The following is a 23,754-nucleotide window of genomic DNA, read 5'->3' on the forward strand; positions in this document are numbered from 1 at the left end:
TAAAGTTTCAAATAAAGTGCATAAAGTTGTAAGGGTTCAAGTCAAATCATTGCAATTCTGGATCTTCTCACAATTGACCTAATTTTATTTGTTAGAGTTGATAGATCACTGATTTGAAAATTTATTTTTATGTAATATTATATAATTAACATTGCATGCAGTTTGGAATACTCTTCCCAATGCAGTGACAATCCCACTTCTCTTAGTAGCAAATTAGCAGGACTAAAAGCCCGCAGATACATTAGATAACTTGGCCAAAGGATCATTCAGCCATCAGCTATCACTCACAACCCTTCCATACACAGGAACACTCAGCTCGGCCCAGCATTCATTTGCTCTCTATGACAGAGCTGTTTCCAGACTCTTCTCTTCAGTAGTGGTGCATTTCCTTGACAACAAAAGGATTGGCTGTTGGAAATCCAACAAACTGGTTTCTTTTTTTTTTCAACATCATGATTTCGGTGGGGGAATCACATTAGACTGTCAGCATATCCCATTGATATCAGAGAGTTTGGCTGAATTTAGCCTTTTGTATATCGGACCTTAAAAAGGTTATCAAGTACCCTGACTGAGTTACTGTTTTAGCCATAAATGCCTAAAGATAATGCCCCAAAAATCCTTATATACTTTTATTCTGCCCAAATTCATATTATTTTATACCTTTCTGATTTGTTTCCTGTGCCGTGACAACAGCTTTGTTCTCACAGCCATTCCTTAATCCTCAAAATCCTCTGCTCCTTTCTTACTATATTTCCCAGCAGCCCTTTTGCTGGGCTGCAAGCCAGCAGTGAGCACACACATATCAGCATGATCCTTTACAGGACACTGTTACAGGAAATACAAGTAATGCACAAAGCACCAGAAAAGCCACCCTGCAACAAAGATTATCCCCTAATCCTTCTTACTCACCGATTGATGGATGGATGGATGGAGGGAGATGTAAATATATTCATATCATAGAGAGTATACAGTAGGGTGTATATACATTACATAGGGTATACAGCAAAGTGTGCACATGTATATACACCCTGCTACATACATACAGATACAAGGGAGTGTGCTGTGACTGGAGGCAAACCTGTGTCTGCACCAGCATGCACACGAGCAGTGTGAGCCCTGGTGGCTGAAGCCATGCCTACCAGTGAGTTGCCAGAGCCCTGAACTGACAGATTTTCATGTGACTTCAAAGGATGACAGGAGATACTTAGCCCCTGAGATCATGTGACCAGAAGAGCAGCTCAGTATATAACCACTCAATATAATTTTTCCTTGTACCCAATACAGTTTTACTGACCTATTTTGTTCCCACAAAAGTGACAAAATTTCTGTTTAGATGGTACTAAGAGGAATATAGCAGCAGAGTGAGTTGTGTCTGGTAGAAGGCTTCATGGTGGTCAGGACCAGATAGAGAAGAAAAGGGAAAGCAGGTGATTACCTGAAAATTAAACTTGGAAGTTGTTTGGGGGAATGAGGTCAAGCTAACCTTCTGCACTTTATGATAATCCAGCCCTGAACTTGCTCCAAAAGCATTGCTTTCTCATTACATGAATAATCTGACTTGATCTGTGTTAATGTGCTGTAGGGTTTGTTGCTCACTCAGCTGCTTGAGGTAGGCACAGGATGCAGTTTGTTTAAAAATGTCCACGACAGGTTTATTGTGACTTCATAAAGCGCACTTGAAAAGTAAACAAAACACAGCCTTGTCTGGCACAGAGCAACAAAACAGCTAAACAAATAGTCCATGCAGTACTGTGGGTTCGTCCGCTCACAGGCAGTGTCCTTCAGTACAAACACGCTGGAGGTCTCCACACGTCCAGCCACAGACACTGAATGAGACACTCTTGTCTCCATTTTATACACACGCCCTGGGGTAGGGATATGTGAGCAGCCAATCCCTCCCAACTCTTATGACTGCTCATAAAAAACGGCCCTTATACGCCCAGTTAACCCTCTCAGCACTACGTGTGCTGGAGCATGCTTTCCTGGTTTTACGTCACTGAAGCTACCAACCTCAGTGATACATATCTCCCCTCATGGACATGTCCGGCGGCCATCTTACAGTGCATACGACTGTCAATGAGAGTGTGAGATGAACAGCTCCTAATAATGTTATTCAACAATAATAATATGTAATTAACTTGTTTTCACTTGACATCCCCTTTATCACCTATTTAAGGAATAGGTCATAACTTGTTGATCAGTGAAGGTCCCGCCTCTGAGACCAGCCACTCCATTTATTCCTTATGGGACTTCGCTCAGCTTTTTCTGGCAGCCCCATAGAGAATGAATAGAGCAGCAGTCAGGGATCTGACTTACTACAATACTTTGCAACTTGGATAAAAGTCCCTCTTTGGGGATAAAAATTCTTCGGTTTTCTGATCGATGCAGGTCCTAGCAGTTGGACTCCTTTGGATAGATGATAACTTGTCTTAACTCAACAATCTTTTTAATAAAGGTTGTGTTTTTGGCAGATGACTGTTCCGGGAAGTTAAAAGGACATCAGATATCTTCAGATTTCAAAGCAGAAGTTGTCAATCTAAAAAAACATGCATATGAAGAGCATGATGTTATTCCAGCACCACTTCACAGCAAAGATATATTGTCTGAACATTTTAAACAGGTCCTGTATGTTAAGGAAACTAAAACTTATAAAAGGGCTGATAATCCGCAAAGAGCCCACATTGGAACCAAACCATATTCATGTTCAGAATGTGGGAAAAGTTTTAACCAGAAATCATATCTTGTTAGACATCAGAGAATTCACACAAGGGAGACAGGGGAGAAGCCATATTCATGCCCAAAATGTGAGAAACGTTTTCATTATAAATCCTCTATTAAAAGGCATCAGCTAATTCACACAGGGGAGAAACCATTTTCATGTGCAGAGTGTGGGAAATGTTGTAACTCTGTAGCAAATCTTTTTAAGCATGAAAGAATTCATTCAGGGCTCAAGCCATTTTCATGTTCAGAATGTGATAAATGTTTTAACGATAAATTAGATCTTGTTACACATCAGAGAACTCACACAGGGGAGAAGCCATATTCGTGCCCAAAATGTGGAAAATGCTTTCATAATAAATCAATTTTTATAAATCATCAGAGAATTCACACAGAGGAAAGGCCATTTTCATGTTCAGAATGTGGAAAATGTTTTAGACACAAAAATAACCTCATCACACATCAGAGAATTCACACAGGTGAAAAGCCTTTTTTATGTTCAGAATGTGGAAAATGTTTTGGCACTCAATCCTCTCTTCTTTATCATCAGACAAGTCACACGGGGAAAAAGAAATTTACTTGTTTAGAATGTGGAACTTCTTTTGTCCACAAATCAAAACTTGTTATGCATCAGAGAAGTCACACAGGGGAGAAGCCATATTCATGTTCAGAATGTGGGAAATGTTTTGCGTATGAATCAAGCCTTATTACACATAAGAGAAATCACACAGGGGATAAGCCATTTTTATGTTCACAATGTGGGAAATGTTTTGTAAACAAATATAAACTCATTGCACATCAGGCAATCCACACAGGTGAAAAGCCTTTTTTGTGTTCAGAATGTGGGAAATGTTTTAGCATTAAATCCTCTCTCATTTCTCATCAGAGATATCACACAGGGAAGAAGAAATGTACCTGCTTAGAATGTGGAATTTCGTTTCACAAGAAATCATCACTTGTTAGACATCAGAGAATTCACACAGGAGAGAAGCCATATTCATGTTCAGAATGTGGGAAATGTTTTGCACATAAATCAAGTCTTGTTGATCATAAGAGAAGTCACACAGGGGAGAAGCCATTTTCATGTTCACAATGTAGTAAATGTTTTGGACATAAATCAAGTCTTGTAACACATCAGAGAAGTCACACAGGGGAGAAGCCATTTTCATGTTCACTGTGTGGGAAACGTTTCAGTGTTAAGGGAAATCTTGTTGCACATCAGAGAAGTCACACAGGGGACAAGTTACTTTCAGAATATGGGAAACACAGCATTAATTCAAATATCGCGCAACAGGAAATTCAAACAAATAAGCCATTTTCATGTTTAGAATGTGGGAAACATTATAGCACTAAATCATATTTTGTTAAACACCAGAAATCTCACACTAGGGAGAAGCCAATTTCATGATCAGAGTGTGGAAATTATTTTAACCACTTCGCGCCAGAGCCTGTTTTTGCCTTCGTGACCGGGCCAATTTTTTTAATTCTGACCACTGTCACTTTATGAAGTAATTACTCTGGAACGCTTCAACGGATCGCCCTGATTCTGAGATTGTTTTTTCGAGACATCTTGTACTTCATGATAGTGGTAAAATTTATTCGATATCACTTGCGTTTATTTGTGAAAAAATCAGAAATTTGGCAAAAATTTTGAAAATTTTGCAATTTTCAAACTTTGAATTTTCATGCCCTTAAATCAGAGAGATATGTCACACAAAATAGTTAATAAATAACATTTCCCACATGTCTACTTTACATCAGCACAATTTTGGAACCAAAATTTTTTTTTTGTTAGGAAGCTATAAGGGTTAAAAGTTGACCAGCGATTTCTCATTTTTCCAACAAAATTTACAAAAACATTTTTTTAGGGACCTTATTTGAAGTGACTTTGAGGGGCCTTTATGACAGAAAATACCCAAAAGTGACACTATTCTAAAAACTGCACCCCTCAAGGTTCTCAAAACCACATTCAAGAAGTTTATTAACCCTTCAGGTATTTCATGGGAATTTTTGGAATGTGGAAGAAAACAATGAACATTTAACTTTTTTTCACAAAAATGTTACTTTAGACCCAGTTTTTTTATTTTCACAAGGGTAACAGGAAAAAATGGAATACACAATTTGTAGCGCAATTTCTCTTGAGCGCGCTGATACCCCATATGTGAGGGAAAACCACTGTTTGGGCGCACTGCAGGGTTCGGAAGGGAAGGAGCGCCATTAGACTTTTTGAATGTAAAATTTGTTTGAATAATTAGCAGACGCCATGTTGCATTTGGGGAGCCCCTGCTGTGCCTAAACAGTGGAAACCTCCCACAAGTGACACCATTTTGGAAACTAGACCCCTTAGGGAACTTATCTAGATGTGTGGTGAGCACCTTGAACCCCAAGGTGCTTCACAGAAGTTTAGAATATTGAGCTGTAAAAATAAAATTTTCACATTTTTCCCACAAAAACGTTTTTCATCCCTAATTTTGCCTTTTCAGCAGCAGAAGGGAAGGAAGGGAGACACAGATCCATTACTAGTGGGTAGGCGGAGCCCCACAGGATAGTTCACCTCAGATTAGAAAAAGTGACGACCGACCCCTCCAGCTTAGGCTCCTCCTACTCCCATGTCCTTCAGTCTTAAATTTGAGGTCGCAGAGGATAGTTGCTGCCTTTGCAACTCCTCAGAAGTTTTTTTTATTTTTTCCAAGGAGACCTGGACCCCCCCCCCCCGTGGTATAGAGGTCTCAGGGGGTCTCGGCACTGCTGGGACCCCTGACCCTCCCCCGGCCCCGGAGGATTCAGGGCGCTCCCTGGCGGAGACGCACACCGCATCTTTGGGGTCCCTGCGCGCTCCGCCGTGGGGGGGAGCAAAGGGCCACGGTGCCACACATCCCTGGGGGTCCCTGTGGTGCTCAGCTGGGTAAGTGCTCTCTGTGTGTGGAGTGCTTCAGCGGCTGCGGTGGCAGCCGCTGTTACTGTCAAGTGGTGACTGCCTGTTTTTTTTGTCTTGCAGACGGTGTATGACGTTGACACCACCGCTGCATTCACTGTAAGCAGGGGAGCAGGGACGGAGGAGCACGGCTCCGTTAGTAGGGGGCGTGGCTTCGCGTCTCTTGGCTTCCTGCCATCATAGCTCAGGCAGGAAGCTCCCAGGAAAGCGCGCGCTTTCACTTTTAGCGCGGGCTCCGTTAGTATGCACGGGGGGCGTGGCTTCGCATCGCTTGGCTTCCAGGAAGCTCCCAGTAAAGCACGTGCTGAGCTGTCCCCGCCCCTCCTGCTTCTCTCCACTTCCGGGTCCTGCTAGCTATCGATCATTACCTCGTGCACCTCCTGCTCTCTGCTCCCCGCTCACACACAGACTCAGGAGGAGCAGTCACCGCGGCCAGCTGGTGAGTCTCTTCTGCTTTTTAAGGCAGAAGATCCCCTTTTCTCACTTTTACAGCGCAGAGCACCTTAGCTGACCTGTTAAGGCAGACAAGGTGGGCTTTATCCGGCGCTACCGCTTCTCTGCTGAGAGAAACTCTGGGACGTGCTCCTCTGTCCTCTTTAGGCAGAGGGGCTTTGCGTGGTCTGCAGCATTAACCCCTTCTGAACGGGGTCTGGCCTCATCAGGGCAGTTAACCCTTGCTGGTGGTGCACGCTTCTGGTTCAGAGGGTGCATCTCCCCAGTCTGTTAGGTTAACTTTTGCTCTGCAGTGCTGGGAAAGCTTTTCTCCCTCTAAGGAAGAGCTTTAACCCTTCAGTGCTTGGAAAAAAAATTTCTGTGAGAACAGGCTGTGATAGCGAAATCGCACATCCTCGGTTACCATACCCATTGTAAGACGCTCGCAACTGACGGGGGCATGTCGGATCAGGGACCAGGGGGCGCGGACCTCTCTCCCGACCTGTTTCAGGATCGGTCACGCGTATCCGATACGCCCAGGTCTTCGACGGCGTCAGGTTCGACTCTGGTCGGGGGTCTCAGTGATGTTAAAGTGGAGGCGCTCACTCGCTCCATTGACAGTCTTTCTGACCTCCTGGGTCATTGGGTATCAGCTAAGTCCCAACCGACGTCACGAGGCAAGAAGCGCCACAGGCCTGTGGTGGCGCTGTCTCCTCCGCGCAGCGCATCGGAGGCTTCGGAATCACCGACAAGCTCTGCTGGTGAGATCTCCGATTCTGATGAAGACGATCGGCAGGGTCGCTCTGCTTCGCTTTCGGGCCGCGTGGATGCTCTTATTGGAGCCATGCGGGAAGCGTTACAGCTGTCTGAAGAGGTGACGAGGCCTGGCAAGTCGGCCCGGCTGTATCAGGAGTCGCGTCGAGCTCGTTCGACACTGCCGGCGCATGATGAACTTAACGAGGCGGTGGAGAAAGAACGCCTGTGACCGGATAAACGCTTCCAGGGGATGCGTTTTTTTGATGCCCTGTATCCCTGCTCCACGGAGACTATCGTTAATTGGGTCCCCTCTCCTGAAGTGGACGTGCCATTGTCTCAGCTGAGCAAAACTTCCTTGCTTCCTGTTAAAGGGAAGGCCACTGGACAGAAGAACGGAGTTAGCGGCGAAGTCCATCTACGAGGCCGCGGGTCATGGATTCCGAGCGGCCTTGGATGCCATTTGGGCTGGTGAGGCTTCTCTGAGGTGGTTGGATCAGCTGCGGACGGCGTGGCAAGATGGGACTCCGCTGTCTGAGGTGGAAAGGCTTTTCCAGCTGTTGGAAGAGGTGGCCCGATATGGCAGAGATGCAGTGCTAGATACTACTTTCGTTCTGTCCAGGGCTCAATCCTCGGCCGTCACAGTCAGGAGAGCACTGTGGCTTAAACAGTGGACTGGAGACGCAGTATCCAAACAAGGTTTGCTTAGTCTAGCGTACAAGGGCGGTCAGCTTTTTGGTCAGGACCTCACGGAGCTGATTGCCAAGGCAAAGGCCAAGGATGCGGCTTTGCCGCAGCGGAAGGCAGCGGCTTCTACGTCTGGTAGGTCAAGTGCCGGTAGTGGTCGTCGGTCCTTTCGGCCCAGGGGACGATTTGGTCAGCCCTCTTGGAGATCGGGTCGTCCCTCGTCTTCCGGTAAGAAGACCACCCAGAAATCCCGTACTCCCTGGAAACAACACTTCCGTCAGGACAAATGGGAGGTTGACAAAAAGCCCGCTAAGGCGGACTGACGCCAGGATTGCACTCGAGGGCTCTCGGGTGGGAGGTCGTCTGCTACAATTCAGGTCGGTTTGGGCGTCCCACGTATCGGACGCCTGGGTGACGCGGGTTATGTCGGCAGGCTATTTCATAGAGTTCCTTTCTCGACCCCCGGACAGGTTTCGTCAGTCTCGCATCCCGTCCGAGCCCAAGCTGGCTGCCGCACTGCTGCGGGAGGTCGACTCTCTTCTGCAGCAGGGGGTGGTGGTTCCGGTTCCGCCGGAGGACCGGGGAAGGGGGTTTTACTCCAACCTTTTTGTGGTCCCCAAAAAGGAGGACAAGTTTAGCCCCATTCTGGACCTCAAAGAATTGAATTTTCATGTCCGAACCCGGAAATTCCGTATGGAGTCTCTTCGCTCCGTCGTGGCGGCCCTTTCACAGTGCGATTTTTTTGGTGTCAATCGACATCCGCGACGCCTATTTACATGTCCCTATCGGCAGGGCTCACCAGCGCTTCCTGCGTTTCGCCATAGGTCAGGCCCATTACCAGTTTGTGGCCCTACCATTCGGGTTGGCCTCGGCGCCCAGGGTTTTTACAAAGATTCTGGCGCCGCTCATGGCGCTCCTTCGAAGGCAAGGAGTTACTATTCTCCCATACCTGGACGACCTGTTAATTGTCGCCCACAGCGGAGGAGGCGGTGACAGCTCGCGATCTCTCCCTTCAGCACCTGGAGGACTTCGGGTGGCTGGTCAATTGGAAGAAGTTGTCATTGGAGCCGTCACAGTCAATCCTGTTCTTGGGGATGCATTTCGACACGGTACGGGCAGTGGTGTCCCTGCCTCCGGACAAACAAGCGAACCTTCGTCACCATGTCCAGGCTATGAGGTCGGCAATGGCGATGTCCCTTCGGAAGTGTATGCGCCTTCTGGGTCTGATGGTGGCGGCAATGGAAGCCGTACCGTTTGCACAATTTCATTCCCGGGGTCTCCAAGATCTTATTCTGACCCGTTGGGATCGATCGCCGGCTTCGCTGGATCACTGTGTCGTTATCTCCCGCAGGGTGCGAGAGTCTCTTGGACGGTGGTTACGTCCGGAGGTTTTATCCCTGGGGAAATCCTTCCTCCTCCCATGGTGGTCGGTCATTACCACCGATGCCAGCCTGACTGGCTGGGGGGGGGGGGGTTGGAACGATCTCTGGGTTCAGGGTGTCTGGTCGTCAGAGGAGTCGTCTCTGCCGATCAACATCCTGGAGTTGAGAGCGATATTTCTCTGCCTCCGACATTGGACGGTCCCCTTGAGCGGTCTGCCAGTCCGGATTCAGACGGACAATGCGACAGCGGTCGCGTATATCAACCATCAGGGCGGGACGAGGAGTTCCAGACTCATGATGGAGGTCTCTCGGATCCTGGTATGGGCCGAGTCCAGGGTTCCAGCCATCTCCGTGATTCACATCCCAGGAGTGCTGAATATCACGGCGGACTTCCTCAGTCGCGAGCAGGTGGATCCCGGAGAATTGAGTCTTCATCTGGAAGTTTTTGCACTAGGTGGACTTGATGGCATCCAGGCTGAACGCCAGGATTCCGACTTTCATGTCCAGGTACAGGGACCCGGAGGCTGTGGCGGTAGATGCTCTAGTGGCCCCGTGGGACCAGTTCGAGCTGATCTACGTCTTTCCGCCGGTATCCTTACTTCCTCTGGTGATCCGGCGGATCAAACTCGAACGAATTCCGGCGATTTTGGTGGCGCCGGATTGGCCGCGGAGGGCGTGGTATTCAACGCTGGTGTCTCTTCTGGCGGTGCCTCCGTTTCCACTGCCTCTTCGCCCGGACCTGTTAACCCAAGGGCCCATTCGTCATCCGGACCTGAAGTCGCTTTGTTTGACGCCGTGGCACTTGAGACCGAGATCTTGACCCGTCGTGGGTTTTCGGCTGAGGTCATTGCCACCTTGCGGGCGACCAGAGGTCCAGCTACGACTAGGATTTATCACAGAACTTGGGAGGACTTCTATTCATGGTGTTCTGGATCGTCAAGGAACCCGAGGGTTTTTTCCATTCCCAACCTCTTGGCTTTTCTGCAATTAGCCAAGGGTCTGGCGGTTGGTACCTTGCGGGGTCAGGTATCTGCACTATCCGTGCTTTTTCGGAAGGCTATTGCCTCGCGCAGGGATGTGCGTTCGTTTTTTCGTGGGGTTGCACGTCAGTTTCCGCCTCTGAGGGCGTTTGTGGCTCCTTGGCGGCTCAACCTAGTCTTGGAGGCTCTTCAGCATGGGCCGTTTGAGCCTATGGATTCAGCTACGCCTTACTTGCTTTCTTGGAAGGTGGCCTTCCTGGTGGCGGTCACCTCTTTGAGAAGGGTTTCTGAGTTGGCGGCACTGTCTTGCTCGCCCCCTTTTCTTGAGTTCCACCCAGATCGCGTGGTGCTTCGTACCCGTGGCGAGTTTCTGCCTAAAGTGTTGTCGCATTTCCATGTCAATCAGGACATCGTGTTGCCCTCCCTCTGTCCGAATCCGAAAGGTCCAAAGGAGCGAGCCTTGCACTCGTTGGATTTGGTGCGGGCTTTGAAGTTCTATCTTACAATCACGCAGGGGTTTCGGAAGTCGGACTCTCTTTTTGTGATTCCTGCTGGTCGTCGGCGTGGTCAGCGGGCTTCCAAGGACACTATAGCTCGGTGGATATGTTCGGCTATCCTGGAGGCGTACCGGCTCAAGGGCGAGCCTTGTCCGGTTAAGGTTCGAGCTCATTCCACGAGAGCTGTTGGTTCGTCGTGGGCTTTTCATCAGGGGGCCTCGGCAGCGCAGCTCTGCCGGGCGGCTACCTGGCGCTCCGTTCACACTTTTACTAAATTTTATAAAGTGGACATGAGTGCTTCCGCCGATGCGGCCTTGGGACGCAGGGTCCTGCAGGCGGCGGTGGTTTAGGTTATCTCTTTATCTAGTTTTGGCGCTTGTTGCGCGCTTGCCTTAAGTTGTTGGGGTGTCGGCGATTCTGCCACTGTTTCCCACCCTTGAGTTCTGGACTGCTTTGGGACGTCCCACTAGTAATGGATCTGTATCTCCCTTCCTTCCCTTCTGCTGCTGAAAGACGGATTTTGGGAAGACCTTACCTGTAAAATCCTTTTCAGCGAAGGAAGGAAGGGAGACACCGCACCCTCCCATGGCAGAAGTGTATTATTGTTTTCCAGATACGGCGCGACTCCTCTCTGATGGCGGTCATCTGGGCTGGGGTTGGCGCGCTAGGGCTCTGTTCCAGCATTGCCAGCTCATCGCAGTTGTCAGGTCCAGTGAGTAGTGCCTGGGACTATGTGTGTTTTCTGTTATATGCATAACCTGTTCTCTCGCATTTCTGAATTTTCGGAAGGGGTTGTGTTGTTCCGCTGGTGTTGTCTGCTCTTCCTTAGCTTGTGTACAGACTGAAGGACATGGGAGTAGGAGGAGCCTAAGCTGGAGGGGCCGGTCGTCACTTTTTCTAATCTGAGGTGAACTATCCTGTGGGGCTCCGCCTACCCACTAGTAATGGATCTGTGTCTCCCTTCCTTCCTTCGCTGAAAAGGATTTTACAGGTAAGGTCTTACCAAAATCCGTCTATCATAAGGGTAATAGGATAAATTGCACCATGAAATTTGTTGTGCAATTTCTCCTGAACACGCCGATACCCCATATGTGGAGGCAAACCACTGTTTGGGCGCACGGCAGGGTTTGAAAGGGAAGGAGCGCCTTTTGACTTTTTGAATGTAAAATTTGCTTGAATAATTAGCGGACGCCATGTCGCATTTGGGGAGCCCCTGATGTGCCTAAACAGTGTAAACACCCCACAAGTGACACCATTTTGCAAACTAGACCCCTTAGGGAACTTATCTAGATGTGTGGTGAGCACCTTGCACCCCCAGGTGCTTCACAGAAGTTTATAATATTGAGCCGTAAAAATAAAATTTTCACATTTTTCCCACAAAAAATGTTTTTCATTCTCTAATTTTGCATTATCATAAGGATAACAGGAGAAATTGCACCATGAAATTTGTTGTGCAATTTCTCCTGAGTACGCCGATACCCCATATGTGGGGGAAAACCACTGCTTTGGTGTACGGCAGGGTTCGGAAGAGAAAGGAGCGCTATGTTACCTGGGATAGGTTGCAGACACCATGTCACATTTGAAGAGTCGCTGACATGCCAAAACAGCAGAAATCCCCACAAGTGACCCCATTTTGTAAACTACACCTCTCAAGGAATTCATCTAGGGAAGTAGTGAGTATTTTTTATTTTTTTAATTTATACCATTGGGCAGTGAAAAAAGCATAATTATATTTTTACCACAAAAAAACGTTTTACCCTCAGATTTTACATTTTCACACAGGGCAATGGGTAAAAATGGTGCCGAAATGTGTCACACAATTTCTTCTAAAAGTGGCAATATGTGGCTGTATCGTACCACTTTGCCATACTGCGAGATCTGGGAGGGACGGAGTGCTATTTGACAATTGGAGAACAAATTATTGTAGAATAGGCATTTGGATTTGGGAGCACAAAATTTTCTGAATTTCTTTTGGGGGGCAAGGGCCATTTCGCTTTTCCAGAGCCTTTCTGCTACCAGTAACTTGGAAGTCCCTTATATTTTTAACAGGACTAGGTTTTTTTGAGGACTGAGTTGAAGCTTTTATTGGGAACATTTTACGTAACATTTATCCGGCGCTCGAGGCTGAGCACTTACATCGGGGTTTCCATCTAAATTTCCAAGTGATGTAATTCAGATGAAACCCCTGCAGGATCCATTCACTATAATGAGGCAGCAGAGTTACTCTGGACTCCGTCTGGCCTCTGTTTAGCGGTGTTCTTTTTTCAGAAGTGCACAAAACTGTGGCCAACCGCACTTTTATGCACGCCTAAAAAAACTGACACCGTGGGATCACAGGCCAGATGGCATCCACAGTGGCCTATATCTGCCTCATTACAGGGAATCTTCCGTCATGGGTTCCGTCTGAATCACGTATTTCAGAGATTTACACGGAAACTCTAGTGTAAGTGCTCAGCGCAGAGCGCACAATAAATGTGAGCAGAGCCTTACTGCTATCTTTGGGAGACATAATAAACAAATCAGTAGCAGGTGAAGAATTGGTTTTATTTACCTCGTGCGGTATAAGTGATGAGATTACTTTATTCTTCGGGTCGGTGCGATTACAGAGATACCAGATTTATATCGGGTTTTTATGATTGACAGCTGTTACACACTAAGACGCTTTTTTTTGCAAAATCTAGTTTTTGCATCGCCATATTTTGAGAGCTATAATTTTTCCATATTTCGGCCGACCGAGTCATGTGACAGCTTGTTTTTTGCGGGACGAGTTGACATTTTTATTGGTACCATTTTTGGCTACGTGACAATTTTTGATCGCTTTCTATTCCGTTTTTTGGGAGGTAAAATTAACAAAAACCAACAATTCAGGAATTGTTTTTTGAGGTTTTTTTTTATGCCGTTCTGCGTGTGGTAAAAGTGATAAGGCAGCGTTATTCTTCGGGTCAGTACATTTACAGAGATAGTACACTTACTGTATATTTTTTTATGTTTTGGCGCTTTTACACCAAACAATTTTATAGAAAAAATATTTTTTTTTGCATTGCTTTATTCTGAGCGCTATAACTTTTTTATTTTTTGGCTGATGGAGCTGTATGGCGGCTTTTTTTTTGCGGAACAAGATGACGTTTTCAGCAGTACCATTTTTATTTCCATTTTGCTTTTTGATCGTATTTTTTTCCACTTTTTGTTTGGTGATATGATGAAAAAGCATAGTTTTTTGCTCCGTTTTTTATTTATTTTTATTACGGTGTGCACAGAAGGAGTTAATTAGTGTGACAGTTTTATAGATCGGGTTGTTTCGGATGCGGCGATACTAAATATGTGTACTTTTTTTGTTTTTGCATAAATATACGGATTTATTGGTTTAATATTTTATTTATTTTTATTTATTTTGTGATATGTTTTTTAACAGTTTGAAAACATTGTTTTGACATTTTTTTTTACATTTTTACTTAGTCCCTGTATGGGACATTAATTTTTATTTTTCTAATCACTGATCTCATCCAATGTAATAGACATGTATTGCATTGGATGAGAGCTTTGCTGATAGTTTCACACTGTCTCCTGCTGGACTTCAGCTGCAGGCTGAGCCATATATGGCAGATCTGGAGGCGGTCATGTGACCTCCAGCTGCCATAACAACGGCAGGTCCTGGAAGGCATCAGGGGGCCGTCGGAGAGGTAAGTTGACGACCCCCTCAACACAATACTGAAAGTATACAACAGAAACAAAGCAAAGTCACATGTCATACATGTTGGTCTTGCAAATTTAATTCACTGCTTATGTATAAAACGGTTGGCAATACAGATGGAAAAAAGTCAGTTTTTTCCTGGATAAACATTAAACGATTTTTTTATATTTCTCATGTGAACTTAGCTTTACCTGTATCTGCAAATCAAACCATGTAATTTACTGAGTTTTATAAAGTGATAAAATTAATATTGTACAGAATTTAGTGTAGCCAATTGGTTTGGCCCTTCACGTCAGTCCCAGTTTCTCATGTTTGGAGCGCTAAATGATGATGAATAAATGTCTGCATGTACCAATAGTCATCTTATCTAAAAAAGATAACACCCCTATATAAAACATATACATTGGATATTTCACATTAATTTTTATAATAATGTCTCAAAACGTGATAAAAAATAATAAATATTTCTTTTAAACTTATATGGTTGGGCTCGGCCTTTCTTTTATCATTTTGACTTTCACATGAGAAGGTGAGCAAAACCTATGACTTTGCGATGCCACTTATCATGTTTTTTGGACTATAAGATGCATCGGACCATAAGCCGAGGGAGTGGAAAGTGGGAAAAATATTTTTTCGAAAATGAGGGTCTGTCTTATAGTCCAAATAGGTCTCTTACCTGGGGGGTGGTGGAGTGGGGGTCAAAGGAGGCAGGGTCCCTCAGGAAGCCAGCAGAAGTGTAGCATTGCAGAGGGCCCTGGGAGGGAGAAGGCGGTGCCCCAGCAGCAGGGGGTTGCGGTGGTGGTGGAACGGCATAGCAGGAAGCAGGGTCCCTCCCTCAGGGGAGGGGAGTTCCTCTTATGGTCCGAAAAGTACGGTAGCTTCCAGGACACTTTACTTAGAAAAGAACATGTCAGACTATGAATCCCAGCAGTAACGTAAGAATCCGATGGGCCCCAGGGCAAACTTGGACACGAGTCCCCACCTGCATGTTCGTCATTTGTATGGGCTCTTATAGCATTCTAGATTCTGTGAAGACATACGTGTTAGCACTCTCATGTAACAATTTCCCCCATCCTGTAATAATGTCCCCGATCGTGGCCCCTTCCTGTAGTAATGTCCACCATCATGTGCCCCTTTCCTGTAATAATTTCTCCCATCGTGGCCCCTTTCTGTAATAATATCCTCCATTCTGGCCCTTTCCTGTAATAATGATCCCCATCCTGGGCCCCTTCCTGATATAATGTACTCCGTTCTGGTCTTTTTCCTGGTATAGTGTCCCCAATCCTGGGCCCCTTCCAGTAATAATGTCCTCCATCCTGGTATAATGTCATCATCCTGGGCACCTTCCTGGCATAATGTCTCCTGTTCCTGCTATATTGTCCTCTATCCTGGATCCCTTCCAGTAATATATGTCCCCCATCCTGGGCTTCTTCCAGTTATAATGTTCCTGTTCTGCAGTTCTTCTCCAGCAAATAAATAAAATAAACAAGGGTCCCGACATGTCAGCTGAATGTGTGTGTCACTGTTCGTCATCAAAAAATGCTTACCCTAGGGGGTTAGCTGTTACTTAAGATTGGGTAACCTCTGAAAGAAGGTTTGTTATTTCAGTCTAAGGCCTCGTTTACACCTTAGTATTTTGCATCAGTGTTTGTATGTTAAAACCAGGAGTGGAATTTACAGAGAAAAACTATAGTTGAAAGATTAACAAATGTTCTGTGTTTTGGACACAGTCCTGGTTTTGGCATGCAAATACTGATGAAATACTGATCAAAAATAGTGATGTGTGAATAAAGCCTCCAAGGTACAAATACCAGAACAAGACCATATTAGAGGTATAAAATAAATGTACATTTCCTATGATAGTGATTCTGGAACTCTACCACTTCTCAATAGCCTTCAAGGGGCATGGCCAATCGGAAGGTTAAATGGATGCATGATCTCAGAATTTTGTTCCATTAAAGCCAAAGGTGATTTTTAAGCAGCGTCTGGGTTATTATGTGTACCCTAAAACCTAATTTGGACACCCTTTACCACAGACAGCTAAACAAAGATGGTTAAAGTCAGGCCATGGCCCCACTATCAGTATTTGGTCAGTATTTTTTTCTCAGGAGTGGGTAATGTAGAATTGGTGACTTATTTGTATTATACCTTTTCTCTGATAGTTCCTCGCCTGGTTTTGACTCCCGCTCCTAAGAAAAAATACTGACCGAATACTGATAGTGGGGCTGTGGCCTCAGAAAGAGAATGGCAGGAAAATTCTGGATAACTTCTGAAAATGATGAGTTTCTCTTCCTCTGATACACAAGCCTTGCACACATCAGGGCAGGGATGTCAAACTCAAATACACAGATGGCCAAAATTTAAAAACTTGGACAAAGTCTTGGGCCATCCTTGATATTTATTAAAAAAAGAATAAAATATTTCATTTAATTTAACGTTATGTAAGAGCAGTAAAAAGCATATGGCCAGTGGCCTAATTTAAATATGTAATTACAGAGGATAAAAACCTTGAATAATACAGATAATAAAGTATGATGCAAACAAAAGTGCCCCCAAACACAGTATGATACCCCCAGAGTGAATAACTCCACAGTAACCACGACACGCGTGGCATGATGACCCTTTTGTACTCCCCTCTCTCACTTCCCCCGAGAAATAATGGTGATCCCATCACAGTATGATTGTCCTAATGTAATCCCCACACAGCTCTCCATGCACTATAATGGCCCCACATAGTGCTCCATACATGATAATGGGTCCCACATACAGTAGTGTTCAAAATTATAGCAGTGTGTTCATAAACTTGAGTTAAAGGGGTTTTCCCATGGACAAAAGTTAATTTTAATCAACAGATCTTGGAATAATAATAATTTCCACAATTGAATGTATTTAAATAAATTATTCCTGTGCTGAGATAATCTTATAAATGTGCCCCTGCTGTGTACTGTGTAATGGCTGTGTCTGACCGTACAGGAACATGGTCTGATCATACCACATCTCCTGGGCAGGGGGGGACATAAAAGAGTATACAGATATTACAGCAGGGGATCACAGCTGATTCTTTCTTTGAAGCCAAATATTGTTTAAAAACAGACAGTGAAATGTTTTATTCACAAAAAGAATCAGCTGTGGTCCCCTGCTGTAATGTCTGTATACTCTTTTGTGTCCCCCCTCCTGCCCAGGAGCTGTGGTATGACCAGACCATGTTCCATACACGGTCAAACACAGACATTACACAGGGGAACATTTATTAGATTATCTCAGCACAGGAACATATTATTTAATCACATCCAATTGTGGAACTTATTATTATTCCAAGATCTATTGATTAAAATTAACTTTTGTTCGTGGGAAAACCCCTTTAAGCACAAAACCTTTATACTACTTTTTATTTCCATGCATTGGGAACATTGCACACTGTTTTCTAATTCAAACCATGAAGAGAAATGTATATAATTTTAACTAATTTACAGAAAATATCAAAAAATGAACATTGGGCTGTTCTAAAAAATAGCAGTGTCTGTATTTGTCTGTACAAACTCACAATATGCACTCTTTTTTTTTTTAGGATTTAGCATTCCTGTGAATCACTAACACTAACCTAATACAAGTGCTTCTCACTAAATTAGAATATCATCAAAAAGTTAAACTGATATATTATATAGAGTCATTACAAACAGAGTGATCTATTTCAAGTGTTTATTTCTGTTAGTGTTGATGATTATGGATTACAGCCAATGAAAACACAAAAGTCATTATCTCAGTAAATTAGAATAATTAACAAAAAACACCTGCAAAGGCTTCCTAAGCGTTTAAAAAGGTTCCTTAGTCTGTTTCAGTAGGCTCCACAATCATGGGGAAGACTGCTGACTTGACAGATGTCCAAAAGGCAGTCATTGACACACTCCACAAGGAGGTTAAGCCACAAAAGGTCATTGCTAAAGAAGCTGGCTGTTCAGAGTGCAGTATCCAAGCATATTAACGGAAAGTTGAGTGGAAGGAAAAAGTTTGGTAGGAAAAGGTGCACAAGCAACCGGGATAACCGCAGCCATGAAAGGATTAAGAAAAGGCCATTCAAAAATTTGGGGGAGATTCACAAGGAGTGGACTGCTTCTGGAGTCATTGCTTCAGTAGCCACCATACACAGACATATCCAGGACATGGGCTACAAGTGTCTCATTCCTTGTGTCAAGCCACTCATGATAGACAACGGCAGAAGAGTCTTACCTGGATCAAGGAGAAAAAGACCTGGACTGTTGATCAGTGGGCCAAGGTGTTGTTTTCAGATGAAAGTAAATTTTGCATTTCATTTGGAAACCAATGTCCCAGAGTCTGGAGGAACAGTGGAGAGGCCACAATCCAAGCTGCTTGAGTTCTAGTGTGAAGTTTCCACAATCAGTGATGGTTTGGGGAGCCATGTCATCTGCTGGTGTAGGTCCACTGTGTTTTATCAAGACCAAAGTCAGCGCAGCAGCCTACTAGGACATTTTAGAGCACTTCATGCTTCCCTCTGCCGATGACAAGCTTTTTGGAGATGGAAATTTCATTCTCCAGCAGGACTTGGCACCTGTCCACACTGCCAAAAGTACCAATACCTGGTTTAAAAACAACAGTATCACTATGCTTGATTGGCCAGCAAACTCACATTACTTTAACCCCATATTGTCAAGAGGAAGATGAGAGACACGAGACTCAACAATGCAGACGAGCTGAAGGCTGCTATCAAAGCAACCTGGGCTTCCATAACACCTCAGTAGTGCCACAGGCTGATTGGCTCCATGGCACATTGCCGCATTGATGCAGTAATTGATGCAAAAGGAGCCCCGACCAAGAATTGAATGCATTTACTTAACATACATTTCAGTAGGCAAACATTTCGAATATTAAAAACATTTTTCCTGGACGTTCCTCTTGACAGAACCACCAGGAGGTCGTCCTTCTTATCCTTGATAGGGAAACACAGAAGAGGTTAAATGGCCCCTCCCCACCACCACCAGCTTCCAGTGTTTTTCCAGTCCCTATCAGGGACAAGAGGCAATAAGAGGGATTCTACCAGTCAGGATTTCTCAGATGCTCAGAGGGGTTCAAAACCTTACCTTCCCCGTAGAAGAAGCCAGGCGGATACCTCCTAAGGTCCCTCCGAGGTACGGTCAGGCTGGGTGCTCCCGGAGACAGCCTATCCCTCTCTAGAGGGTTCTGGGCTCCTGCTGCCATGCCAGAAGAGGCGCAGGTGCGCTGGTGACCTGGGCGGCTGGACCACGTGGGACGCGCTCCGGAGGCTTTCCGGCAGGGGGCGCGTATGGATCCGAGACCCACGTGGCCGGTGCACGCTTCCAATGACGGACTTCCGGGGGGGTGTGCTCTGGCCGGAAGTTGCGGTGCCGGCCGGCATTCTGGGAATACCTGCAGCCCCTGCATCCCGGCGTGCGTTCAAGCCTGGAACACACATGGCGCGGGAGAAGGGGATTGTTCCAGGGCAGTCCCAGCCGGCATCCAGATGAATAGGCTTCCACTCCCTGGAGAACCAACATCCTTTGCGCCGGCATACGTTCCACTATGGGACGCACAGGGCGCAGGGGGAGGAAAATTGACCTAGGATGCCGTGGTTTCCGAGGTAGAAGGATCTGACGAATCAAATGACCTGAAGCCAGGTAAGACCACTATTAAAGCACTAATGGGTTAGCTAAGGCTTACCTTAACATGGAAGGCCAGAATGCTAACCGGTCAGAGGTTCAGTCCATAGAACCATCCCTGGAACATGTGAGTAGGGCCCAGGCAGGATCACCTTACCCTTTAGTCGTAGCATAGCCTACATAGTGTTCATATTGTCTTTTTAGGGGGAGACACCTAGGCGTTCCACTTCAACTACTAGGAAGAAAGCTAGCAGATGTGCTACTTGTAATGTTAGACTCCCAGGGGGCTACAACAAGAAGCTCTGTGAGCACTGTATTGTTAAACTCCTCAAAGACTAACATGCCTCACTCCTAACCAGTACAAAGGCTATAATTAGGAAAGAGGTACAGAGTACAGTATCTGCCCTCATTCCGCCGCAGTCCCCTTGGCCTAAGAGACCTAGGTGGAATATAGAATCAAGTTCAGAAGAAGAGGAATTATCCTACTTCTATGACCATGAGATGGGCGAGGGCGAAAATCCCACGGCATTTGTACCTGAGGGGAAAAATAAATATCTGTTTGCATCAGAGGATACAGACGCACTCCTACAGGCAGTCAGAGACACTATGAAGATAGAGGACCAGTTTCAGTCCAGGACGAAATGTTTAGTGGCCTAAGAGTCTGCAGAAACAGGATTTTTCCGGTAAACAAACATGTCCAGGCAATGATCTCGGAGGAATGGGAAGATGTGGGGAAAAAGTTATCCAAAAAGATTTTAAATCTCGCCTTCCCTTTGACCCGGAAGAGATTAAAGTATGGGGAAGAGACTCCGAGGATCGACATACCAGTGGCCAGGGTAGCTAGGAAGACCACTATACCCTTTGAGGATTCTTCCAGTCTAAAGGATCCAATGGATAAAAGATCAGAGGACCTTCTTAAAAAGTCCTGTGAATCCTCTTCGGCCATTATTAAGACAAATATTGCTGCATCCTCAGTCGCAGATAATTTAAAGAACAAAACTCATAGGGAAGAAATTCTGAAATCACTTCCCTTGATGAAGATGGCAACTGACTTCATGGCTGATGCCTCGGCAGAGTCGATTCGGTTTCCCGCAAGAAACAGTGCACTGTCCAATGCAGCAAGAAGAGCTCTCTGGCTGAGAACATGGTCAGGGATAACGCATTCAAAAAATAAATTATGCTCAATTCCCTTCTCATGCCAACAGGTGTTTGGGCCAGTCCTGGATGAGTTTCTTGAAAAAGCTTCCGATAAAAAGAAAGGATTCCTTGAAGAATGCCTTACTTTCGGAAAACACGCTCTCACCCCAGACAGGACTATAGAGGAAAAGGGAAATCAGGAAGGTGGAGTTACTCCAAAGGCGGTAGAGGAAGAGGCTCCTTTCATAACCAAGGATCTGGCACCAACAGCCAATGACGCCAGAGGAGTCGGGGGAACACTTCAATATTTCTCCGGAGGCTGGCAAAAGATAACCAAAAATCAATGCATTCTGCAGACAGTCTCTCAGGGATACAGGATTGAGTTCACCCGTACACCTCCTGAAAGATTTTGCCTAACATCGGGCCAATCTCCAAAAGACCATCACAGGCTCCTAGAGGATGTAAAAGAACTCATGAGTTTAGAAGTAGTAGTACAGGTACCACATACCCAACAATATGAGGGCCACTACTCAAGTCTATTCATAAAAAAGCCAGGGGGAGAGTTCTGAACGATAATCAACTTAAAACAACAAAATCAGTGGGTTCTTTACAAACAGTTCAAGATGGAATCCTTAAAATCCATAATACCTTTAATAAAGAAGAATTCAGTAATGAGCACGTTAGACCTAAAAAGTGACTATGATCATGTCCCCATACATCCGTCATGCCAAAAATTCTTCAGATTCGCAATAAAGGATCAAGGAAAAATACAACTTCTTCAATTTCAATGTGTTCTGTTCAGTCTCTCCTCCGCACCCCGAATCTTTACAAGGCTGATGGTAGAGATAATGGCTTTCCATATTTAGACGACCTGCTACTAATAGCGGAATCTACGGAACAGATGAGCTCCCATGTATCCACAACCATTTCAGTTCTGGAAGGTCTGGGATGGCTGATAAATCTAAAAAAAATCAAAACCAGAAAAGAGGAAGATTTTCCCAGGAGTTCTTCTCGATTCCGAGCTGCAGTGCTCCGTCCTACCTCTACACAAACAGAAGACAATCAGGAGAGAAATTCAGGCCATCAAGAAAAAGAAATGGATCTCGATAAGAAAAGCAATTAGGGTTCAGGGCCTGATGACCTCATGTATCTCCTGCATCCAATGGAGTCAGTTTCATTCAAGGGCTCTACAACCAGAGATTATATCTTCCTGGGATGGCAGTACAGTGACACTGGACAGCAGGATGAGATTATCAATAAAAGCAAAAAAGTCTCTATCCTGGTGGATGATTCCAACAAATCTCACAAGAGGCAGACCCTGGATCATCTCACCTTCTGTAAATATCACTACAGATGCAAGCCACACAGGCTGGGAAACTCACATAGAAGGCCGTTATCTTCAGGGAATATCGCCTGCAACAGTAAGAGAAAGATCTTCAAATTACAAAGAGTTTAGGGCCGTGTGGGAAGCGTTACACAGATGTCAAACACACCTAAAAGGTCAGCACATCAAAATATTTTCGGACAATTCAACTACAGTTTCTTTCCTCCTTCATCGGGGAGGACCAAAGCATTATCATCTTCAGTCGATATCAGAAAGAATATTCTGTTGGGCAGAAAATACGGTCAGATCAGTCACAGCAGTACACCTAAAAGGAACAAGAAATTAGGTGGCAGATTTCCTGAGCAGGAGAACAGTTCAACCCTGAGTGGTCTCTGAACGAAGAAGTTTTTCTTCAACTGACACAATGCTGAGGTATGCCGACAGTAGATTTATTTGCCTCAAGACAAAACATAAAAACAAAGAGGTTCTTTTCACTGAACCCAAGAGACAGTCCAGGTGGAATAGATGCTCTGTCCCAGAGTTGGGATATGGATCTAGTATACGCTTTTCCACCCCTCACATTAATTCCAAAGGTGTTGAAAAAGATTCAGGAAAACCAGGCAACGGTGATTTTAATAGTTCCCTACTGGCCCAAAAGGAGCCAGTAGAATGCCGCTAGAAAACCCGATACTTCTGCCCACAACAGGACCTTCTGTTTCAGAGTCCACTATACCATCAAAATCTAGAGATGCTACGTCTATCGGCCTGGATCCTGAGAAAGAGATTCTAAGATCAAAAGGACTCTCAGAAGCAGTTATTTCCACAATGCAAGGAAGCAGAAAGCCGGTGACTTCGGCCATCTATCCGAAGATCTGGAAGAAGTTTTCTTCCCAGAGTAGGACTCCAATTTCCATCACGTCAGGACCTGACATTCCAGAGATACTATATTTTCTTCAAAAAGGGTTTGATAAAGGACTGAGACCCAATACTTTAAAAGTACAAGTGTCAGCCTTGGGGTCATTCTTAGACTATCCACTAGCAAATCACCCTTGGATGGTCAGATTCATTAAAGCTATTACATGACTCAGACCTACAATAAGGAGCTCGGTGCCCCCATGGGACCTCAATCTAGTACTAAACGCTCTATGCAAGAAACCATACCATCAGGCAGATTTAAAATTTATAACCTTTAAGGCTGTCTTCCTTGTTGCAATAAATACAGCAAGACGTATTAATGAGATCTAGGCCCTTTCTATTAAAGATCCAGGAGATTGTCTTGCCTTCCTTCTGCCAAAATTAAACAAATCAGATGGAACTTTCTTTCCACTCTCTGGATGTTAAAAGAATGATTCTTCAATACCTGGAGCTCACAGAGGACTGGAGAATTGATTCAAACCTTTTTATCCAATTCGGTGGAAGAAACAAAGGAAGGAAAGCATCAAAATCTACTCTCGCTAGGTGAATAAAGTCAAAGATCAGCTCAGCTTACATGGAAGCAGGACAATCTCCCCCAGAGAACATAAGAGCTCACTCAACAAGAGCAATGTCTGCTTCATGGGCAGAGAGAACGGGGGGCTCTGTGGAT

General features: G+C 45.1%; 2 protein-coding genes across 3 annotated transcripts in view; both read left to right on the top strand.

Moving 5' to 3' along the window:
* Positions 1 to 5,221, top strand: part of LOC141271829 (uncharacterized) — a 31,387-nt gene extending 26,166 nt beyond the window's left edge. For both annotated transcript variants that reach the window (XM_073681999.1, XM_073682000.1), the window contains one exon: positions 2,472 to 5,221. In XM_073681999.1, coding sequence (XP_073538100.1) covers positions 2,472 to 4,126 — 1,655 coding nt within the window. In that variant the 3' untranslated portion in view covers positions 4,127 to 5,221. The remainder of the gene's footprint in view (positions 1 to 2,471) is intronic.
* The window catches only part of LOC141271843 (uncharacterized), a 165,227-nt gene that overhangs the window by 105,382 nt on the left and 36,091 nt on the right, over positions 1 to 23,754 (top strand). The gene's annotated exons all lie outside the window — the stretch shown is intronic.

Source organism: Phyllobates terribilis, unplaced genomic scaffold, assembly GCF_046119375.1.
Source record: "Phyllobates terribilis strain yellow unplaced genomic scaffold, ASM4611937v1 Scaffold_5__5_contigs__length_657084704, whole genome shotgun sequence".
NCBI classification, from domain to species: domain Eukaryota; kingdom Metazoa; phylum Chordata; class Amphibia; order Anura; family Dendrobatidae; genus Phyllobates; species Phyllobates terribilis.